The sequence below is a fragment of the Lepus europaeus genome, chromosome 2, assembly GCF_033115175.1.
Source record: "Lepus europaeus isolate LE1 chromosome 2, mLepTim1.pri, whole genome shotgun sequence".
Classification (NCBI taxonomy): domain Eukaryota; kingdom Metazoa; phylum Chordata; class Mammalia; order Lagomorpha; family Leporidae; genus Lepus; species Lepus europaeus.
Window position 1 is genome coordinate 150,096,514 of NC_084828.1, and position 23,361 is coordinate 150,119,874.

The 23,361-nt window shown below is 45.6% G+C and overlaps 1 protein-coding gene across 3 annotated transcripts in view; it reads right to left on the minus strand.

The window, feature by feature from the left end:
- Positions 1-23,361, minus strand: part of ATP2C1 (ATPase secretory pathway Ca2+ transporting 1) — a 130,205-nt gene that overhangs the window by 105,607 nt on the left and 1,237 nt on the right. The window contains exons 1-2 of one of the 3 annotated variants that reach the window (XM_062214798.1): positions 1,069-1,239; positions 647-829 (exon numbers count right to left, since the gene is read on the minus strand). The exons of 1 other annotated variant lie outside the window; for it this stretch is intronic. In XM_062214798.1, the coding sequence (XP_062070782.1) occupies positions 647-652 (6 nt within the window). In that variant the 5' untranslated portion in view covers positions 653-829; positions 1,069-1,239. Of the gene's footprint in view, positions 1-646; positions 830-1,068; positions 1,241-23,361 lie in introns of those variants that run through there. One more of the 3 variants, XM_062214806.1, reaches the window with a different exon arrangement.

Here is a 23,361-nt window from a genome sequence, read left to right on the forward strand (position 1 = left end):
CCAAAGGAATCAAGTGACATGCAAACGATAATCTAATGCGTCCACAGTGTACCGTGGCCAAACAGGTTCCACTGTCAACCTCCTAAATGATGTTTTGAAATAGGGTGGAACTTTAAGAAAGAATATCACCTCATATGATTTCCTTACACAGAGTTGCTTTTCATGAACTGAAAAACAATGAGTTTTTGTTTCCAGAGATAAAGAAAAATGATTTTCATTTTTATAAGTGAATCCAGGCACACACATCCAGACTTGATATGCAAATATACAGAGAAGCAGTCAGCCCCCTTCCCTCCATCTCCACTTCCCCTCCGGAGAGTCCTTTCAGATGGCTTTTTCAGCATGCATAGATATTATCTAAAATGAAAACTTCCCTTCTGTTCCCTTAGCTAAAGAAAGCAGGAATGTCTCAGGAAAACAGAATCAAGCACAGTCACCCACAGAATCTTAATCTCCAAAACACCCGCCCCCCACGTTACGAAAATAAAAGCTAGGTACCCTCTAAAAGCAAACCTTTGGACACTCCATCCGCAAAGGAAAAAAAATTAAATCCCGAAGATAAAAAATAGGGGGGAAAAAGGCAACTTAAAAGCAAACCACCACACCCTCAACTCCGCGTAGCAACCCGTCCGCCAGGGGCCTTTACCTTCATTTTCCATCGAAACTGCACTCGGGTTGGTGGCTACAAAGTCTTTAGTGTCAGCCACGGCCACACTGGGAGTGCGGAGCAGAGGAGCACAAGGGAGAGAAGCCCCCGGGATCCCAGGCTGTCACCCCCGCTCCCGGCCACGCGTCCCTCGGCTGCTCCCACCACCCCCAGCAGCAGCATCTGCAAGAGAAACCAGGAGAAGCGGCGCTGACGGGAGCCGCTGGGGAGACCCCGCCTAGCCCCGCCGCGGGGGCCCGCACCCGCGCCCACCCCGGCGGCCCGCAGCGCCCCGCTCGCGCCGGCGGGCGGCGCCCGGAGATACGCCCCCTGCCCCCGGGGCCTGGAACTTTCTGGAAATGGGGGCAGGAGGGGACACAGGTGCCCTCCCAAAGCCCCTCCTCCGGAGCGCGACGACTCACCCGCGGGGCTCGCGGGGATGCCCCGCGACCTCGGGCGAAGAGGAGCCGCTCGCCGGGCGGCGGCACAAAGCCGGAGCCTGCGCGAGCCTAGCGAAGCGGCGAGAGGGCGGCGGGCGGGGAGGGGAAGGACAGGAGCCGAGGGGCCCGTCTCGGTCAGCCCGGCGACTCGCGCGGACGCGCTGCTGCGCTCCTGCCTCCGCCTCCCGCGCTCCGCCCCTCCCCGCCGCCGGCCGCCCGGCGCAACCCGCACTCCGGACCGCCGCGGCCCAAAACTCGGTCGCAGCCACTTCCGCCGTGAGGGACGCGCGCAGGCGCACTTGCTCTTCCCGGCCGGAAGGCGGAAGTGAAGTGAGGCCTCGCAGCGGCCTCGGAGGGGCGCCGTTGAACCCATGGCTGTTTGGTGGTAGGGTCCTCGACCGGCCCCTGTCTGCCCTAGGGCAGCTCAGCTCTGGACCCCGGGACAGTGCCTGCTTGTTTTTACACACCCGCTAGGCGCGAGGGACGGAGACCCGCCCGCCCATGGCGCGGGCCACGCATTCTCACGAGGCGGCCACAGGGCCAGCCCGAGCGGACGGGCGCAGTCATGGTCCCTATCCCCTCAACAAAGTCCGCAGGAAAAGGCCTCCGCGTCGAGGCGGCCGTCACAATCTAGGGGCGGACGAGCGCGGAGAGGAGGGAGCGGGCAGCGGGCTCCGAGCGGTGCCTCGCGTGCCCCGCGCGCACAGCGCTTCCCTGGCCGCTCGCCCTCCTGCGCGAGCCGGTGGTCGCGGGGCCACTCCCGCAGATTCCGTCCCTGTGAGGAGTGTGCCCCGCGCCGGTTTGTAATGAAAGCCTCCGAGCGCTCTGGGGAGGACGTCCAGACCCCTTCCCTTCGTTTCGAAGGTGTGCAACCAGAGACTGAAAACCGATCGTCCAGCGGTCAAAGCCGCAGGACGGGCGTCACCTCTGGCCACTAGCTGTGTTTGCTATGTGGACCACTCACGGGCTCAGCACCTCACTCCGACCCCCTCATGCGTGACTTCTGACGAACAGCTCGTTTTAATCTGCTTTGGTGGACCAGACACAGCGGACACTGAGCCGAAGTCCCACACCCACTAGAGGGCAGAGCTACACCTGCTGAGTGCGTGCGCATCCTCACTAGACTCCTAGGCGGATCAAAAGACTATATCCTAGAGGTGTTTTTCTCCATGAACACTGAACATTCCTTGCAAATCCGCCCGTTATCTCTGGTCCTGTAACATACCCCGGTGTGCTCTCTAACCACTCCTTCCACGGAACATAAATGGACCAGGTTGGTGGTTTTCCTGTTGGGTCCTAACTGAATTGAAATAGTCTAGGATCAAAAATTCCAAATAACTTTCTAGTTTTACCCCTTTTCAAAGAAATATTCAACCTTTGTTCAGCGAGGTCGCTTTTAAATTTCAAAGGCGAACCCTCAAGTAGGTTTCTATTGTAAGAGTTAGTATCTAGAATCCACTTTGGCGTGCGTGGTTATAGATGCTTATGTGGTTGCCTTAAGAGCCTTTGTACAACAGATGTGCTATTTCTTGCCCAGTGTTGTAATCAATTTGTAGTGGTTACTAGTTACAGTACTTATCGACCCTTGACACTCCATCATATTAAAATAGCAAGAAAGTCTAAGGAAATTATGCAATATAGAAGGTAGAGAAGTGCCTGATAAATGTTATTGATATATGGAGTTACAAAATAGAGAGTACCTTCACTGTATCAAGTGTGTTATTGAATTGCTTTAATTAGCTGAAATATTTCATCTGCAGCAACTTTTCAGAATTATCTATTGTGCACTGCAGTACCCTGGCATTAACAGAGTCCATAATTAACTCCCCGGAAGATTTCTACCTCCGTGGTTTATACATAAAGTCACTTACACAGAAATGTTACTCTGTGATTGTCCAAATTGTGAAAGCTATAGTTCAGTTCATATGGCTAAACCAAAACAGGAACTGGATAAGGCCAGCTTCCCCCAGAATTGTTCTGTACCTCATTCTTAATCCCTTGTCAGATCACACATTCCTAGGCATGGTGGCAGCAAAGAGCCTGAAGTGACAGCTGAGCCAAAGACTTTGCTGATCCTTGAACCTTGTCAACATATCTCTACTATCTCTACAGAGTGACTGTACCTGGTCTGTACCTGGGCACCTCCCCCAGCAAAGGAGCTAACATCCCTAACACCAACTTGGACATCCTATGTATGTGAAAGATTCTATTTGTTATGTGTACATATATGATTTTATGAAAATAGCATTTAACACTGCTGAAGCCAGGGCAGTGGGGAATGCCTGTGGCACAGACTCTAGAAACCCTATTATTTCTCCCAGCATATCCTCCTAAGATCAGGCTAACCTGCCATGAAACTGTTATGTAGCTGTCTACATCAAATATATGCATACTGTAAATGCAAATTTCGTATATACACAACACACTAACCTTCTTTCCTCTTGAGAGGAAGGAATCTGACAAAGTAAAAATAGGCTATCAATTATATGCCCTATAGAAGTGTAAGTGTCTTACAGAGAAATAAGCGAGAGACTTGATAGCAATGACATGTATTGTGTCTAGGTTTCCTCTTTCTCCCTTATAATTCTATGCCATAAAAATTTTTTTACTCTCACTCTATTCTGAATAGTTGACCTGCAAAATTAAATTCACCTGATGCAAAAAAAAAAATAAATGGTTACATGAGCAATGGGGGAAAGGTGGGATTTCTCTGCTTAGGGGAACTATTTCCGATGAGATTCCAGTTTTATTTGTGCTGTGCTTTATTCAACAAACCATGTAAGCCATCTTATTTTTAATATCCAATTTGAGAGCTGGCATTTTTGTAAACCTGGATGATAAAGGAATATATGGTTATTTAGGATTTATAAACTAAAACTGTGAAAAGATTATTTTAAAATATGTTCTCTAATTAATGTCTTCTTTTAAACTGTTTTTCACATTTTATAATGTACTAGAGGCTAATAGTTAAGGAATTCCTAGAAAAGAAATTTTTTTTCCAAAGTTGAATATTTAAAGATACAGCACTTTATATATATTTCCCCAATAGGATAAAAGACATGCTAAGTGTCAAGTTGGGGTTAAGTACATTCTTATTGCAAAGAGTGTCATCAGTGTCTAACAAGCACCTGCTAGAATTGCTATAAATCTGCTTGGTTCCATTTTTAAACATGTGGAAAAATAAAAGTTGGAAGCAAGAATAAAAATCGAAGGGCTCACATATGAGCTACTGGTGTTTGGTTGATTTTAATAGCATGCAAATCTCCAAGTACTCTACAAATATTTATAACCCACAAAGTGTTCTAGCCTCTTCCATACTTGCTAGCATTCTAAACATGAAGTGATTTCATGAACTGAGCAACAAAAACTGCAGTAGAAAATTTAATGCACACTCTTAATTTTCATTTTTAAAGAAGTTTCAGTGTGACTCAGCGCCCCCTTTCAACAGGTCCAGAGCCTGTGGTGCTATTTGAGATTCTGGAAATACTGCCACTTCTTGAATGGAGATGAGAATATATAGGGGTGCAACTGAGGATAAAAAAAAGGGAAGGAGAAAGAGCAAAATGCGTGTGAGTCTCATGTCAAAGCGTCAACTCTGGGCTTCAGTATTTCCATGGAAAACAAATGTACCATATTCCAAGTTCCGTAAACCCCAAGATGTGTTTTGAGATTCAGATGTGTCCATTTAATGGTATCATTTCTGTGGGCAGGCAGTTAGCCCAGCAGTTTAAGATGCACATTAAGATTCTTGCATCCCGTTTAGAGTAGCTTGTTCTCTACCCCGCTCTGCCCCTCACTCCAGCCTCCTGCTAATGTGCCCCATGGGAAGCAGTGTGTTGGCTCAGTGATTGGGTTCCTGCTACCTGGATTCAATGCTCAACCACTGGCTCCAGCCTGGCCCAGCCCCTGCCCTGTGGATGGGCATCTGAGGAGTGAACAGGAGGTTGGGGAACTCTCTTCCTCTACCTTTCTCTCAAATCAATTGAAAAAGTGAAAGATACCATTCTGTATAGTTTCCATATTTGCATATTTCACCTCTGGTCCCAAACCATTTGACTATAGTAAATATGTAATAAAGACCTATTGAACTAACGAGCAATCTGGGAAATGGTCATCACAAATAAATAATTGTTGTTGAATGAACAAAATCATCCCACCTTTGACTTTACGGCTTGCTTCCTGCAATCCTACCAAAACGTGAGCTTTTGCTTTCCAGTAAAGCAAAGAGGAATTAAGGGACTTTTTAAAGGATACAAATGAACATTTCTAAAACCACAAAAGGGTTAACAGAGACGATTTTGATCTGAGTGGGAATGAGTCCTAATGAAATGAGTCCTAAGAAACGTTCAGTATTGAGCACTGCCCAGAGCTGATGCAATTGCACATCCAGATTTTGAGCACAGATAACAATCTGAGATTAAAAGATGGCAGTGTTGAGATGGTTGCCTGCATGCACGGAGATTTCAGCTCAGACTGTGCTTTTCTGGATTTTGGCGGCTTGCCTATCAACACCATACAAAACACTGTAATTTTCCGGCACAGTCTTCAGTCATTACTTTGCAGATGGAGGAATTTACTCTTAATTCCTGGACAAGACAGCTAGCAGGTTACCTGTAAGCTACAGGCCTTACAATACACAAGCAAGTTAAACTGCCACCAGCCAGCATTCTCTACCACTTTTAACTGTGGGACAAGTTTCCCATCCTGTCTGCGGGTCCCCTACTGTGTTGGCAATAACAGCCTAGGTCTCCTGCCTTTATTTACATGCTTTCTCAATTTCACATCAGAAACGGTTCAGTCTCCATTTATCCTCCCGCACACTGGGGTCCGAGAGAGCTTTGGGAAAGTTGACCTTTCTACATAGCGCCAAAATGGCACATTTCACACTGGACTTTTCTGCCTCAGTATTTTTCCAGAAGTCAAATATTTTTGCAAAGCTTGCATCTTTGCCTGAACTTGTCCCATGTACTCCATTGCCCCCCTGCAGAAATCATCTCTCTTCACTGTGCTTCCTATTGTGAGACTAAATGAGAAAAAAAGGCACAAAAATGCCATTAGGATAATAAATTAGAGAGGGAGATACACAGCACAGAAATAGCCCAAGGCAACATGTGGATCCCAAAGATCAGCCATGACCAATCATGCAAACAAACCCCTAACTCCCACAGAGTGCACAGCACAAAATATGGAAGCTGTATTAGAGATGACTTTTGAGATAGATAGCAGAGAAGGGTAAATTACAATTTGGCAATAGGTTTTGCAAGAAAGATGGTATAGTAGGAAAATTACAAATTGGCAGGAAATAGTTTTTAGAACACAAGAAAATTGTTAAAACTTTAGGTTAAAAAATTCATTACGAATAAAGACCAGGTGGAAAATTAGAGACATTTACAGTATGCCTTCAGACAAATTTAGTTTTACTCTCTCATTATAAAAGATAGTATTTGTGGAGCCCATATCAGAAGATATGAAAAATAATTTAGGGGCCAGTCCTGTGGCACACCTTGGCCTGCAGCACTGGCATCCCAGATTGGGCGCCAGTTCAAGCCCCGGGAGGTCCACTTCTGATCCAGCTCTCCGCTATGGCCTGGGAAAGCAGTAGAAAATGGCTGGGTCCTTGGGCCGCTGACCCACATGGGAGACTCAGAAAAAGCTCTTGACTCCTGGCTTCGGATCAGCTCAGCTGGGGACTGAACCAGAGGATGAAAGAACCCCTCCACCTCTCTCTGTAATTCTGTCTTTCAAATAAATTTTAAAAAATCTTTTAAAAATTAATTTAATATTGCCAAATATTCTATATTTGGGGAAATTTTGAAAATGAAGATATGGGGAGCTTTCTGCAGGCCCAGAACAAATAAGCTGATATGCAGATTTGTGGCTCAAACAGGTTCAATCAGCCCTCAATTCAAATGACTGCAAAACTGTTTTCTAAGAAACTGCTACGTCAACTACCAGGAATATTGGTATTCTAAAGGAGCAGTGTTCCAGCCCAGAATCTTGAATAGGAAGCTTACAAATGAGAAAAGGCATCAGGCCCTTTGAAGAGTATAAAGTGAGCTCCATTATAGTCCAAATGATAAAAAAAAATCTTTTTTTTTAAATGTGGATTTTATTATTTATTTATTTGAAAGGTAGAGCAACAGATAGAGAAGGAATGACAGAGATTGAGAAAGATCTTTCATCAGCAAATTTGAAATTTGAAAGGCAGAGAGAGAGAGAGAGAGAATTGATTGATTTCTAACCTGCCAGGTCTGGATCAGACCAAAGCCAGGAGTGAGGAGCTCCATCTGGGTCTCTCACATGGGTGGCAGGGGTTGTCCTCTGTGCTTTCCCAGGTGCATTTGCAGGGAGCTGGACTGAAAGCAGAGTAGCAAGGACCTGAACCAGCACTCAGATAGGGGATGCTGGCATTGGAAGTGGTAATTTAACCCCCTATGCCACAATGCAGTGCCCCCAGTAAAGGATATTTTACAATGAACATTATAAGTGATCTGTAGACATTCCTCCCCTTCCAGGATGATTTGTCTCAGTAGTTATCCAACCATAGCCCCACTAGCAGCAGCAGCACCTGGGAACTTACAAGAAATACAAATTCTCATTCCTCACTAGGACCTATTGAATCAGAAATTCTGGAGCCAGAAGTCTGTGACTTAACAAGAATTCTTGAAGATTTTGAATGCTTGGAAATGTTGCAGCCATTTTTTACCTCTCCTTACACCCTTCCCCAAGAAAAAGTCACTACCAATGTTGACAAAGTCAGTGATGGGGAAAAGCCAATACCTTTAATATATAATTAAACTCACAAATCAACCAACCTCAGTATTTCCCTATCACTGGACTTCCTTTAATGTAAGATAGTAAACAAATTATGGTTTCTGTTTTTTGCAATCAGAAATATTCTGATAGATTTAAGTGAGAAAAAAAGTTTAAATAGGTTAAAATGTTAGTTGATTAATGGTTCGACTATTCCTATAAAAGTTAAAATAGGGCAGCAGGTGTTTGATGTAGCAGTTAAGATGCAGGTTAGGGTGCTTGCATCCCACATCAGAGTACTTGGGTTCAGTTCCCTGCTCTGGATCCTGATTCTCTTCCCTAGCTCCCAAGCATGTGGAGAGTCAACCAGCAGAGGACAGCTTGCTCTGTCTCTCTAAATTACTTTAATGAGAATCAATTTTCCCTGAACAATCACTACACTACACATTTGTTTAAGGCTTTTCAATTGACGTGGCACTTCCATGTACATAATTAAATGGAATCCTCACAACCCTGTGAAGTAAACAGCCAAGGTCTCATCAATTGCTTTTTATAGCTTACTCACACAGGTTGAACTCTCCACACAAGAATTCCTCACTATTCAATGTCAAAGTCATGAATCAAATATCCATCTTGCCTTCAATTTCCTTAACACCTCCACAATGCCCCGTTAGCTAATTTATAAGAAGCATCCCTGTTCATTGAATTATCTTTTGTAGTTTATCATTTTGCTTTGTTAAATTCTTTAAATTTAATGTGGTCCCATGCAAACTTGATAGTCTTCAATTCCTCTGTCCAGGATATCTGTCCCACAGTTCATTTGATGAAACCCATTAAAGACTGTATTAATTAATAAGGTCACTGTCTTTCTTGGTCATTTTTGGTCATTGTATACTTTTTTTTTTTTTTTGACAAGCAGAGTGGATAGAGAGAGCGAGACAGAGAGAAAGGTCTTCCTTTTTGCCGTTAGTTCACCCTCCAATGGCCGCTGCGGCCGGCGCATCGCGCTGATCTGAAGCCAAGAGCCAGGTGCTTCTCCTGGTCTCCCATGCGGGTGCACGGCCCAAGCACTTGGGCCATCCTCCACTGCACTCCCTAGCCACAGCGGAGAGCTGGCCTGGAAGAGGGGCAACCAGGATAGAATCTGGCGCCCCGACCGGGACTAGAACCCGGTGTGTCGGCGCCGCAAGGTGGAGGATTAGCCTGTTAAGCCACGGCGCTGGCTTCATTGTATACTTCTATTCACTTGTTCTTATTTAACCTCTGATGTCATTATTGGAAAAATAATGCTCTAAGCAAAAACTATTGTATAAGCCCTTGGGTTTATCTTCTCAGAGTTGGAAAATAAAATGAAAGTGTGATCTCATGAATAAATAATCATAGGCATTTCAGAGAGATTATTCGATGGCTAATTGAAACATGTTCATCACCCTGCTCTATTGAAAAATCAACAGAACACATATTAAACATGTGTCCTAGGGTCTAAAAATCACCAAACAGTATTTCATCTTCCCAGTAAAATTAACCAGAATAGGGCTAATGGGGAATTGGAAGGTTTTTTTAAAATAGATATTAAGGTCTCATAATGGCTTTACAGTGGACTCATACCTCATATTTTAAATCAACAGCTAAAATTCTTATTTGCCACACCAGTAATCGCAACAAAAGAAGGAAGTAAATAGATAAGAACATGTTTTAGATTATATTCTTAGGTCAAAGACATTGCTCAATGATTCCTTTGCATTATTAAGCATTATGTAATGCTAGGCATGGGGCCGCTATGGTTGAAAATAGTCAATTAAGAACCTGTGAGTGATGTACGTCAACATTCCTAACCTCCTGGCTTGAACAGTGATGTCCCACCTTCCAAATGGCATACATGGCTTTTCATGAGAAAGTATGGAGATCCTCTTCAGCTTGAATTTCAGAAATATGCATTGTTGAATGCTCTGCCTCACTGGTTCCCAAAGTGCGGTTGCTACCAGCTAAGGTTAGAAATACATGTTCTCTGCCCCCTGCCAACCCTGCTGGGTCAGCAACCCTGGAAGTGGGTTGCAGCCACGAACAGTAGGCTAGCCCAGCACTCAGGTGATTCCAATGCATGCTGAAGGGTGAGTATGACCTTACAAGAAGCATAAAACTTTCAGCTAAAAGCATTTTGACCATGCTAATAGTCCTTTAAAGAACAGAGCGTGTGCCAGTATTTTAAGTTTCCATTAGTCTGAAATCATACAGTACTTTCACCTTCTATGAGTAGACACCCAGTGGTGTAAACCAGTTACTTGAAGATTTGAAAGGAAAGAGCATTAAAAAGAAATCATACTCCTCCCCTCCTAGGGTTATCATATTAATATGATACCCTCCTGGGTATCATATTAGCGTAGCCTCAGTTTGAGAGAGTAAGAACATAATAAATTAGGAGCAATTCAGCAATAACGGAGCTACGCTTGTAATCTCAGCTATGAAGTCCGTCTCTGTGCTCTTATTCCAGGTCAGGACCTTTGGAACAATGCCTCTTTGACCAGGGTCCCAGGCTTTTGCAGCAGTTAGTACCAGTTAGATGCAAAAGCATGGGGAAAAGCTTCACAAAATAAATGGAAAATGCCCCATTCTCTTAAAACAGTGTATTCCTCAGTTTCATCTTTAAACAAAAAGGATTTCAGAGGCTATTAAAAAAAAAAAAAAAAAAACTTTCAGGGGCCAGAACTGTGGTGCAATGGGCTGATCCTCTGCCTGCAGCACCAACATCCCGTGTGGGTGCTGGTTCCTGTCCCAGCTGCTCCTCTTCCGGTCCAGCTCTCTGCTGTGGCCTGGGAAGGTTGTGGAGGACAGCCCAAGTACTTGGGCCCCTGCACTGGTGTGGGAGACCTGGAGGAGGCTCCTGGCTCCTGGCTTCAGATCGGCTCAGCTCTGACCATTGCCGCCATTTGGGGAGTGAACCAGAGGACAGAAGACCTCTCTCTCTGCCTCTTCTCCCTCTCTGTGCCTGTGGCTCTGCCTATTGGAAAAATGAATAAATATTTTTAAAAAACTTTTGAAGCCCACTATATGCAAATTTTATGTTCAAGACGGGGCAAAGGGTAATTTTTCAACATTAGTGAAAGAGCTTTGAATTTACATTATTCCACCACCTTTAACAATTTGATTGCATAATGTACTCATATAAAGCTAAACCACAATTTGCTTTACTTATTTTGAAATGTCTTTATAAGTCATGGTCTGGTTCAGTGGTAAATATTGTAACATTGGTAATGGTTCAAGACACAATTTTACATACTGGTTACATTTAAGAATAGTTACCCAAAGATGGAATAATCAAGAATTTCTGCTAACGGTTGGAAATGCATGAAAAAACTAGGCATTTGAATTCATTATCAATGAGGAAACTTAATGGCCTCCCCGCAAAAAGCACCAATATACAGGTGATCTTTTTCCAGAGTATCAGACAAGCTACAATAACTATGTTAGAGATGCAAATAATAGATGAATTAGCAAAAACTTAATTACATCTTAATGAATTCTGCAATCCTTAACAGCAATACCATGCTGTTTCCTTCTTTGTGCTAACCCACATGGAAGGATGGTAAATTCCATGTTTAATATTAATTATACGATTATAGGAATATTGAGATCTACTTGCATTTGCAAATATTAACTCCTCTTCCAATATAAATGGGAGTAGAGGGACGGGGCCCTTTGCATCGTAGCAGTACAAGAACATCTCCTTCTCTATCATGTTGTTTATGAAACACATTGCAAGAACAAAATGCACTGCAAGAACATCCTCTACTTTACACAAGGATGTTGGGAGCTGAAACTGCTCAGAATAGGATCTCATGTGTCATATTTTTTATTGTAAAATTTATATCTCTGAAAGGCAGAAAGAGAGAGAGAGAGGGCTTCCACGCATTGGTTCACTCCACAAATTACAACATTTGGAGCTGGGTCAGGCCAAAGCCAGGAGCCAGAAACCCAGGTCTCCCAAGTGGGTGGCAGGGATGCAAGTACTTGGGCCATCACCTGCTCCCTCCCAGGGTGCACAGTACCAGGAAGCTTGAAGCAGGAGAGGAACCGGGACTAAAACCCTGCCACTCAGGCATGGGAGTCAGGCATCCCAAGCAGTGTCTTAACTACCGCTTTATTTATTTATTGTCGGACCCTCGCCAGCAAGGGTCCAACGCAGTCACGACACGGTCACTGTTCATCGGTTCTCAAGGAACTTTCACTTGTGGGGGCAAAAGGAAAGTGGGGAGAGGAGAAAAGAAGAGGAGGGGCTGCAGCGGCCGCGCCAGCCCTCCCAGATCCCAATGTCCCTTTATGCTGATATCGTCCAATCAGATGAAAGGACGCGTATAGCCTCAGGTCGAAAGTTCATCTGTTTCACCTGGTTCTTCCTAGTTGTTTATGCAGAGTCCATCCTGCCTCAACTTCATCTGTTTCACCTGGTTCCTCCTAGTTTATGCAGAGTTCATTCTGTTTCAACTGTTTCACCTGGTTGTTTTCGTAGGCCTTATGGTCGACCGATTGCTGCAAACCATGTAGAGGAGGTTCCCACAGGTGGCCAGCCTGCGGTTCCCCACAATTTATTTATTTGTTTATTTTTTGACAGGCAGAGTGGATAGTGAGAGAGAGAGCGACAGAGAGAAAGGTCTTCCTTTGCTGTTGGTTCGCCCTCCAGCGCACCGCGCTGATCCGAAGGCAGGAGCCAGGTGCTTCTCCTGGTCTCCCATGTGGGTGCAGGGCCCAAGCACTTGGGCCATCCTCCACTGCACTCCCGGGCCATAGCAGAGAGCTGGCCTGGAAGAGGGGCAACTGGGACAGAACCGGCACCCCGACAGGGACTAGAACCCGGTGTGCTGGCGCCGCAAGGCAGAGGATTAGCCTATTGAGCCGCGGCGGCGGCCTTAACTACCGCTTTAAACACCTGGCCCTCACCTCGTCTTCATGAAGTACCCCATGGCATGGGCTCTTGTGTGTAATGCCGCAACACCATTGTTTCATTGTACCCATCCTCCAGGGCTGGGTTTTCTTGGAAGCCAGCAAAGCTTAGGCTTCAGGCTCCCTCACTCGCCGAGGCCTCCTCTAGGGCCCTGAGAGAAACTCTATTGATAATTCTCATGGTCATACGTTTTGGTAAAATTTGCCAAAAAAAAAATCCACTGTACTCTTTCTGCTGACTTTCTCTCTTTCAGAGTCTTCCTACCAGGTAGCACGGAAGTGGCCAGAAAAATATTCTGGATTGTGTTGAATGTGAAACTGTGGACAACAAAGCTTCTTGCCTAAGAAGCAGCTTCCCTTAGCTGCCTAACATACTACCAGCCCATAAGAGTGATTTGCTCACCTGTAGCATAGTAACTAATATCTCATAATAATGGTCCTTGCTAAAAATCTGCCGAGCTGTCCTTTTAGGGTTCCCAATAAAACCAGAAAGAACTTGCCGCAGCCAACCTCATACCTGGAACCTGTGCAGATCAGCTGAGACGGACAAGAGTTTCCCCAGGGTTCATGATCAGGTTGAGTGACACACCTCGGAAGAGGTTTCAATGGCCATCTCTGAATATGCAATGTATGTAAAGGCATGATTTGTCTAGGCAAAGGCTCAAAGGATTCTTCTCACCCCTCTTCTCTGTACCTCTCACGTTCCATCACTTTGCTTTGCCCAGTTACATCCCATTTATCCTAATTCCATAAACTCCCCAACCCCTTTCTGAAAGGGGAGATTGATTTAAGCTTTTGTGTGCCCTGCCCCTTTCTCCTTGCAGCACTGTAAAAAATAATGATGATAATGAAAAATGTTCTCTTTCTCAGAAGATGAGTTCAGTGTTTTCATAATCATAGCAACATTCCTGCACGGGGGCAGGCCTGCTCACAGACAACAGGAAGTTCAAGTGTGGATATGTTTACATTTCATCTGGATTTTGTGCATTTATAAAGTTTGTAGCCATGTCTGTGTATGCTTCTCACTAAGTGTCCTGGTAGAGAAATGACATCCAGGAATATTCCTACTTCCTGAACTAAGTTGTTGAGCTTGAAATCTGGATATACACATAGACCATGGTACATAGTATGTCGTATGTGGACAGCAATGAACAAATGGAGCCATCTGCTTATCCGTGGAAACTTCCAAGACTCTAGCAAAAAGCAAATGTGTGCTAAGGGTGCAGAGGGGCACCTGAATCGTCTTTCTATTATCTCTTTGGAGAATATTAGAAAAATGCTGTTGGCAATGTTGTGGTGGAGAAGATTAGGCCGCAGGCTGCAATGCCGCCGATGTCCCATGTGGGCCTTGGCTTCAATCCCAGTGGCTCCACTTCCAATCCAGCTCCCTCCTAATGCACCTGGGAAAGCAGCAGAGGACTGCCCAGGTGCTTGGGCCCCTGCACCCATGTGGGAGACCCAGAAGAAGTTCCAGGCTCCTGGCTTTGAGCTGGCACAGCCCCACCTATTGCAGCCATCTGGAGAATGAATAAGTGGATAGAGAATCAATCTCAATCTCTCTCTCTCTCTCTCTCTCTCTCTCTCTAACCCTGCCTTTCAAATTAATAAAAAATAGATCTTTTGGGGAAAAATAGTCACGTGAGGAGAAGATTAAAAAGCCTGTGGCTCCCAAAATGTAGGAACAAAACATTGTAGGGTTTATCAGTTGATGGGTAAAAACCCTCATTTGTATGATTTTGTGATGTTTGTGGTATTCATCAGCCAAATTTGTGATTTATGGTGATTTCTTGTTCCATTCTAAATAAATGTTCACCTTGTAACTAATCTTTGCCCTTTGGTGAGGGTTAATTTCATGTGTCACTCAGAGTGGACCAAGGGTTGGCCAGAGAGCTGGTCAAACCTTATTTCTCACTGTGTCTGCGAGGTTGTTTGGGGAAGCGATCAGCCTCTGAATCACTGAGCCACCCTCTCCAATGTGGGCAGGCACCATCCAATATACTGAGGACCGAAGAGAGCAAAAGGCAGAGGGAGGGCAAACGTCCTGGCTCTGAGCCGGGCAGCCGACTCCTCCTGCTCTCAGGCTCCAGGCATCGCATTTGCAGTGAATCAGACCTGGGCTTGCAGAGGGCAGCTCAGGGACTGAGCCAATTTCCATAATAAAGCTCTCTTTCTTTGTGTGTGTGTGTGTGTGTGCGCGCACGCGCATCTATCTCCTGTTGATCCTGCCTCCCTACAGAACCCTCATGCAGATTTCATATTCTTTCTCCCTCCCCCCAAATTGAATAAGAATTTTAAGTCTCTGAAAAGCTTTCATCTCAACCTATATTCCTTATTCCAAAAAGAAAAAAAATGTTTTTAAAGATTTATTTATTTACTTGAAAGTCAGAGTTAGAGAGAAGGAGGGGCAGAGAAAGTCTTCTATCTGCTGGTTCACTCCCCAGAGCTGAGCTAAGCCGAAGCCAGGAGCCAGGAGCCAGGAGCCAGGAGCTTCTTCCGGGTCTCCCACGTGGGTGCAGGGGCCCAAGGACTTGGGCCATCTTCTATTGCTTTCCCAGGCCACAGCAGAGAGCAGGATCAGAACTGGAGCAGCTGGGACTTGAACCAGCACCCATATGGGATGCCAGCGCTTCAGGCGGAGGCTTTACCGGCCATGCCACAGTGTCAGCCCCAGAAAAAAAAAATTTAAGGTGTTTTCCCAACACAATAGTTCTTACAGTTTTATTTTTAACCTCTTTGCCCTTGATAAATGAAAGAAGATCTGATGTCAAGGAAAGAAGAAAAGAAAGGAAGCAGTGAGAAGAAGAGAAAGCATTCTTACCTGTGGGCGCCTCTGTGTGAGGGACTGAATCAGGCTTTGGAGTGAAACAGAGAAACCTAGCGCTAAAAGCTCAGTCACTGCTGATGAGCTATGTGCCAACTTATTTAAACTCTTCAAACCGCAGTTTTCTCATCTATAAAATGGGGATAGGGCCAGCACTGTGGCATAGCGGGTTAAAGTCACCACCTGCAGTGCCAGCATCCCCTATGGGTGCCGGTTCGAGTCCCAGCTGCTCTACTTCCCATCCAGCTCTCTGCTGTGGCCTGAGAAAGTAGTAGAAGATGGTCCAAGTCCTTGGGCCCTTACACCCATGTGGGAGACCTGGAAGAAGCTCCTGGCTCCTTCCTTTGGATTAGCACAGCTCCAACTGTTGCGGCCAACTGGGGAGTGGACCAGCAGATGGAAGATCCCCCCCTTTCTCTGCCTCTCCTTCTCTCTGTGTAATTCTGAATTTCAAATAAATAAATAAATCTTTAAAAAAAAGATGAGCATGAAAGAAATAATTTCAATGTTTTGCTGTCCTCTTTATAGCGAATTATGAACAGTACAACATATGTGAGAAGTTCATTTCTTTTTCTGTCAAGACATGGAACTGTCTGTACAAGGTGTGAAAATATGTCATCTTGCATTCTGAACAAAAATTAGCAAATAAAGTGCTGTCGATGAACTGTCTAAAAAGTGGGATGCATGGCGGGGTTGGCACTGTGATGTAGTGGGTAAAGCCATCACCTGAAATGCCAGCATCCCATATGGGTGCTGGTTCAAGTCCCAGCTATTCCACTTCTGATCCAGCTATGGCCTGGGAAAGCAGCAGAAGATGGCTCAAGTCCTTGGGCCCCTGTACACATGTGGGAGACCTGGAAGAAGTTCCTGTCTTCTGGCTTCAGATCAGCACAGCTCAAGCCATTGTGGTCATCTGGGGAGTGAACCAGTAGATGGAAGACCTCTCTCTCTCTCTCTCTCTCTCTGCCTCTGCCTCTGCCTCTGCCTCTCTGTAACTGTGCCTTTCAAATAAATGAATAAATCTTAAAAAAAAAAAAAGTGGGATGGATAGCAAATTTAGGAGCCTGCATGAACAGAACAAGGTGTTTCACACAAAAAAGGGTTTAGCACTTGAATGAGTGCTTATTTCACAAAGGCACCTGAGCACCGTACACTAGAGCAATTGGAGAGCGGAGGAGGACATTAGAAATTGCTCAGAAGTGAGCCAAGAGTCCAGGCATGCCTGACACTTCCCTGCTGTGATGATATGCATGACAAGGATTGAACATTTTACAAAGGGACCACACTAAACAGCAAACTTGCAGCATTAACTGCAGGGGGGAAAAAAATTTGCAAGTGCAAGAAGCATGGTATGAAAAAACAAAAACAACCACAATGCCACAAGATAACCTGCAATGTCTGAGTGCCGCATCCGTATCCATCAGTGACTGTGTAAACTACACTTAGTTAGGTATCCTTACCCTGCAGGGGGCCATAAAGCCCATACAACCATGGATGGAAGCAGTTCCACGGTCGATGAGGCTTGGAGAAGCCGGGCTCCGGCAGACAAGCGTTCCACCTGAGGCCTCCGCTGGATGAGGCTGTATTTCCTTTCGCTGCCAGGGTTACATGCTCCCTGCACCTCCGAAGACGTTTGATTCTCAGGCTCCAGAGTGATATGCCCAGACTGTGGACTCTTCAGCAGCCATCCAAGAAAACAGGCGGATTCTAAACGATGACCCCTCTGTTTTTAGTAACCTCTCCGCCAGTCCATCTCTCTTGCCCACTGGGATTAGGACCTCAGTACTGGAGGGGCCTGAGAAGCCATTCAGTGCCGCAGAAACCACCGCTTGCTACAACCTCCCTCAAGGCTGGGGCCGGGCTGGGGGGGTGGGGGAGGGAGTGTTGGGGAGGGGAGTCACATACCACCGCACTCTGCAGATCACAATCTATTCCTTCACCTCTCATTTTCAGACAGTCCATTTTTCTGCTAATAAATGTCACAGCGCTCCCTGCAATTCTACTCATTAGTCATGGTTATTTCCTCTGGAATCTCCCCGATGCATCTTTACCTTTCCTTACAAATTAATCGTATGATCCTTAGGAAACAGAAAAACAACCACATGTGAAGTCTCTTCCTTGCAGAGCCCACCATTCTGGATTCTTTCAAGCATTTCCATCTTGGGGCGGAATGAATTCCACCCCTTTCTCCTCCATTCACCCACTCCACAACCTTCCATCTGACAGGCACTGTGCTAGTCACCCAGACGTACTGGGAATCAGATGCAAAACAGCTTCTAGGATAAGTTTAGCAAAGCAGAGACATACAGTGCCTTCAAAGTATCTAAGATGGGACCAAGGTGGGAAAGCCAGGAAAATTTGCCCTAAAAGGGTTGACACAGAATTAAGACCTGGGATCGGTGCTGTGGCATAGAACATAAAGCCACTGCCTCCAGTGCCAGCATCCCATATGGGCGCCAGTTCGAATCCCGGCTGCTCCACTTCCGATCCAGCTCTCTGCTATGGCCTGGGAAAGCAGTAGAATATGACCCAAGTCCTTGGGCCCCTGCACCCATGTGGGAGACCCAGAAGAAGCTCTTGGCTCCTGGCTTTGATGGGCGCAGCTCCAGCCATTGTGGCCGTCTGGGGAGCAAACCAGTGGATGGAAGTCCTCTCTCTCTCTCTCTCCCCTCCCCCTTTCTCTCTGCCTCTCTGTAACTGTGCCTTTCAAATAAATAAATAAATTTTTTAAAAAAAGAATTCAGATCTGAAGGAAGGGCATCTATTACTAAAGGGAGGGTAAAGGAGGACAATTGGAACAAAGGCCCTGGTAGGAAGCAGGAAGGAAAGAGGAGGTAGTGAGAGTGCAGGGGACACAGGGGGCAAGTTCAACACACAGGGGCAGGGCAACCCCAGTCAGCCCACACAAAACAAACGGAAGCCAATTCACACTTAGCAGTATGGGGCTGGGGCGTGGTGTGCTCAGGTCTGTCGTTCATGATTCCTCTTGCTGCAGAGTGAACACAAGGAGAGCAATGAGGGGGCTGCTACAGTGCTTCAGACAGGCAGTCACGAAGGTCTCCCGGGTCAGGTTGGTACAAAAGGGGGAGAGACACTGACTGAAACACTTGGCGACAGAGTAGATACTGAGTGAGAGAGCGGGAGTTCCCAGGGAGACGCCTAGGCCTCTCTGCCTGGAGAGAACAGGATGGGTGTTAGTAGTGCCAGTTTCTTAGAGAAGATGGGCGTGACTAATGACCAAAAAACCATTAATCTTGCAAGCTATCAGTGCCAGCCACTCCCTCCACCCCTACCCCAAGCATCTTAAAGGTTAAAGGAAATATCTCTGGTAAAATCACTATGTTTTTTGGTAAAAATGCAGCTTTTTAAATGTTCTCACCTCAGACAGAGGAGTCTGTTGCAATTGCCAGGATAAAATAGTTCAACTTTAATGTCATATGTAATCACCAGAAATATCAAGGTACAGCTTTATATTATCATAGCAATTTAACTGTCAATGTTACCGCTATATAATTACACAAATGCCTCCACCGGAGTGGTGTGTAGTCTCTGCCCTGTATCTTAAGTTTGGCATGGATAATCTTTTCCTCCTACTCCATCCAGCACTAGGACACAGTACAAATACTTTTGGTTTCCCCTCAGATATCATTTGAACTATCAGTAGAATTTCATGACTTTTTTTAAAAGATTTATTTATTTATTTATTTGAAAGTCAAAATTACAGAGAGAGAAGGAGAGCAGAGAGAGAGAGAGGTCTTCCATCTACTGGTTCACTCCCAAACTGGCTGTAATGGCCCAAGCTGTGCTGGTCCAAAGCCAGGAGCCAGGAGTTTCTTCCATGTCTCCCATGTGGGTGCAGGGACCCAAGGACTTGGGCCATCCTCTACTGCTTTCCCATGTCATAGTAGAGAGCTGGATTGGAAGAACAGCTGGGTCTTGAACTGGCTCCCATATGGGATGCCAGCACTGCTGGCGGCAGCTTTACCCACTATGCCACAGTGCCAGCCTCATTTCATGACTTTTTAAAAATGGATGACTCTGGAGCTGGCACTGTGGCATACTGAGTAAAGCAGCAACCTACAGTGCCGGCATCCCATAGGGTGCCTGTTTGAGACCTGGTTGCTCCACTTCCAATCCATCTCTCTGCTATAGCCTGGGAAAGCAATGGAAGATGGCCCAAGTCCTTGGGCCCCTGCACCTATGTGGGAGACCTGGAAGAATCTCCTGGCTTCAGATCAGCTCAGCTCCAGCAATTGCAGCCATCTGGTGAGTGAACCTGCAGATGGAAGACCGACCTCTCTCTCTCTCTCTCTCTCTCTCACTGCCTCTGCCTCTCTATAAATATGCCTTCAAATAAATAAATAAAAATCTTCAAAAAAATGGATGACTCTCATCTACCCTCAAGATACAGCCAACTCACTGAAGGGAGTGAAAAACTGTGAATATTTCTTAAACCGAGCTGTGGGGAAATGTCTATCGCTTTACCATGAAAAGTCAGAGCCTACATCAGCAACCCTGAACCTGTACTGGTTTTCCAAATCTCAACATGATTTTCCTCTTTTGGAAGGGAGGCTCTCTCATTTTTATAGTGCTATTCAGAGCAGAGATAAGAGCCAAAATGAAGAACCAAGTTTCTAAAGTTCAAATTAAACTCACATATTTATTTAACAGTCCAACTTTAAGATCAGCATTCATTAAGAAACAAAGCAGGAAGTAAGAATGCAGTGATCCTGTTCAAACCAGAAATATTTTCCTAAGCCGTTGAAGAGAAACCTTAGAAAAGCCTCCAAAACAAAATCTGATTCTAATCCATAATTAAAACGTAGCTACAGTACATGCCCTCTGGTTTCAAAGATCACTCCCCTCACTTTAAGCAGCTTTGCTGTTAAATAGACAAGACTCTTCAGGTCAGCCCCTCCATGGCACTTCCTACTCAGAAAGAAGTCTTTCTGTTCAAAAGAGCCAGGATACTCTTGGCACGCATCAGCCCAAACCCTCACCTGTACATTTGGCCGGTCTGCATTTTCTGACCACTCACCCGCGGTCCTGCGGCAGGGACATGCAGAAGGAGTCTGATTGCTGAGCTGCTGCAGGGAAGCAGGTGTTGAGGGACAAAGCCCAGAGAACGTGGCTCTTGTCTGTACGGCCGGCCCCTTCCCCTCGCTTGCTGGGCAGATGGCCCTTTGCTACACCTCTGCTCAGAGACCCTCAGTACATCGTGGGAAGAGCTCCGAGCTGTGAGTCCACAAGCTGAATTCTAATCCCAGCACTGACACAGATCAGCTGTGTTACCTTGGGCAAATCTCTTAAACTCTGACACCAGCTCCACACCCGAAAGTAATAGCCTCCACCTAATTCCCCATACATTTTACCAGCTTCGGCTTACTTAGGAGATTAACCCCCAATTTTCACTATCTCTTGTCCTCTCTTGCAAAAGAGTGTCTTAGTCCTTTGAAATCTGCTGGCCACACAGCTTCTTTAGTAATTATAAAGTCCCCTTCATTCAATTACATAAATATATCACTTATGTGCTAGATTTTTTTATTTTTTTTGACAGGTAGAGTTAAGACAGTGAGAGAGACAGAGAGAAAGGTCTTCCTTCCGTTGGTTCACCCCTCAAATGGCCGCTACGGCCGGCACGCTGCACGAATCCAAAGCCAAGAGCCAGGTGCTTCCTCCTGGTCTCCCATGTGGGTGCAGGGCCCAAGAACTTGGGCCATCCTCCACTGCCTTCCCGGGCCACAGCAGAGAGCTGGACTGGAAGAGGGGCAACCGGGACAGAATCTGGAGCCCTGACCGGGACTAGAACCCGTTGTGCTGGCACTGCAGGCGGAGGATTAGCCTAGTGAGCCGCAGCGCTGGCTAGATTTTCGATTGGCACTGAGACTGAAATAACAGACAAAAGTAATCATGTTTCCTGCATTGGGGTGAGATAAGATTTTCATTTAAAGAAGAAAACTCTGCTAGAAGGAACGTGGAGTGTAGGGTGGCAAGGGCGCATGCAGAGATGAAGACTGGAAGGCTACTGCAGCAGTCCAAGCCACAGGGAATGGTGTAGCGAGGTGTGCAGGATACAGATGAAGAATTCAATAATTACATTAAAAGTAGAGTTATCCCCATCTGACTAAACTATGGTGAAGGAGAGGTAAATAAGAAGAAAGGAGATGATGTGATCACCTCTGGTTTCCAGTGTTGAGCTTTTGTGTTGATTGATGGAGAAACCTGGGAGAAGTAGGACTGCACACGGGGCTTGCTTCACTGTTTCCAGGAGAACTGGAGAAAGCGTTTTCATGGAGCCCGTACAACCTGAGTCTTGAGGCGTAGGAGAGCTCCAGGTGGACAAGTCAGAGGTAAAGGAAGGAACTCTAGGGAGGAGTGCCCAGAAGTAGAGAAGCAGATGGCAGGCCTAGGACCATCTTCCTCCAGGATGTGGAGCAGAACACTGCTGGGGGCAAGAGATTAGAAGTGGCGTGCAGATGCTTTGTGCACTGGCAACAAATCACTTGGGATTGTGAACGCTGTCTACCTGGTAATTCTCTCCCATCCTCACCCAGTAGAGCTTCTCAGCTGGCCACTACCATGTCCTAAACACTTCTCTTGAAAGTAAATTTGCCTTCTGAGCAAATGAGCAGCTTTCGGTCCCAGAGGTTTCACAGCTAACAATATATAGCTAGAATTTAATACTATTTTGCCTTTATTAAATTTATTCTTCTATTGAAGGCAAATGGCAAGGGTTTTCCACTTCAAGTAGTGACATGGAAATTTCCGAATAAATAAGTTTAATAAGGATGATGAAATAAATACAAAGTATAGAAAAATATTGAGGAGTTAATTATTTAGATGGCAAACACTTACAAAGAGAATTACAACAGAGATATATGACTATCTGAAGGTTTGGAAATTCTAGGAGAAAAGTTAGAGCTTCAAGCATTGTTATCACTACATTGCTTGGAGGCCCAAGCACGATAAAATGGATAAAACTTTCAAAGCATGAGATGGGAGCTCAGTTCTTTAGCACTTTCAAGCTGGGTGGCCTTGGGCAAGCTCTCCTGAAGTCTCTAAACTTCAATCCTCCATTTCATAATGAGGGTGTGTTTTATAGGAATATTAGGATTAGACACAACAAATGTGCAGGCCCTAACATCGCAAACACTATTAGCCTCCTCTAAAACTTTCCAACAAGCTCTCCAAGGTTAGCCGTGATTGATGCTGACCTAATTTCCCTAATTATGTGAGACAGTAGGTCTGCAGGGCAGTAATTGGCTTTACAAAGGAATCAAATATGCTGTTTTTCTTTCTCTCTCCATTAATTTACATGGGAAGTTAAGCACTCCATGTGATGCCTATTCCCAGGTCAACCCAGATGGTTGTTAACTGGGGAGGGGGACCAGCTACCCAGTCCAAGTCAGAGGTTTCCAAGTTCAATTACAATATACTTCTGATCTTATTTTGTACCACTTTAGAACCCCCCACAGACCTGTACAAGCAATAGAGCCGTGTCTCTGAACTCATAATACTGAGAAAAGGAAAATAAAAAACACTCTGTCCCTAAATGAATGAGACTTGAAGAGGACTGTGAAGCTGTGTGCATGGCAAACAGAAAACTCAGAGCACTGTCACGTCACTCTCTGGCTGACCACTTCACAGCCAGGGCATGCTGAGACCTGGAAACAGGAGATTTCTCTGCCGTCGTGACATCTCAACTAAGGAAGAGCCAAACTGGAGCAACCTAGCTCCCCCAGTCTGCTTGGATTTCCAGCTCT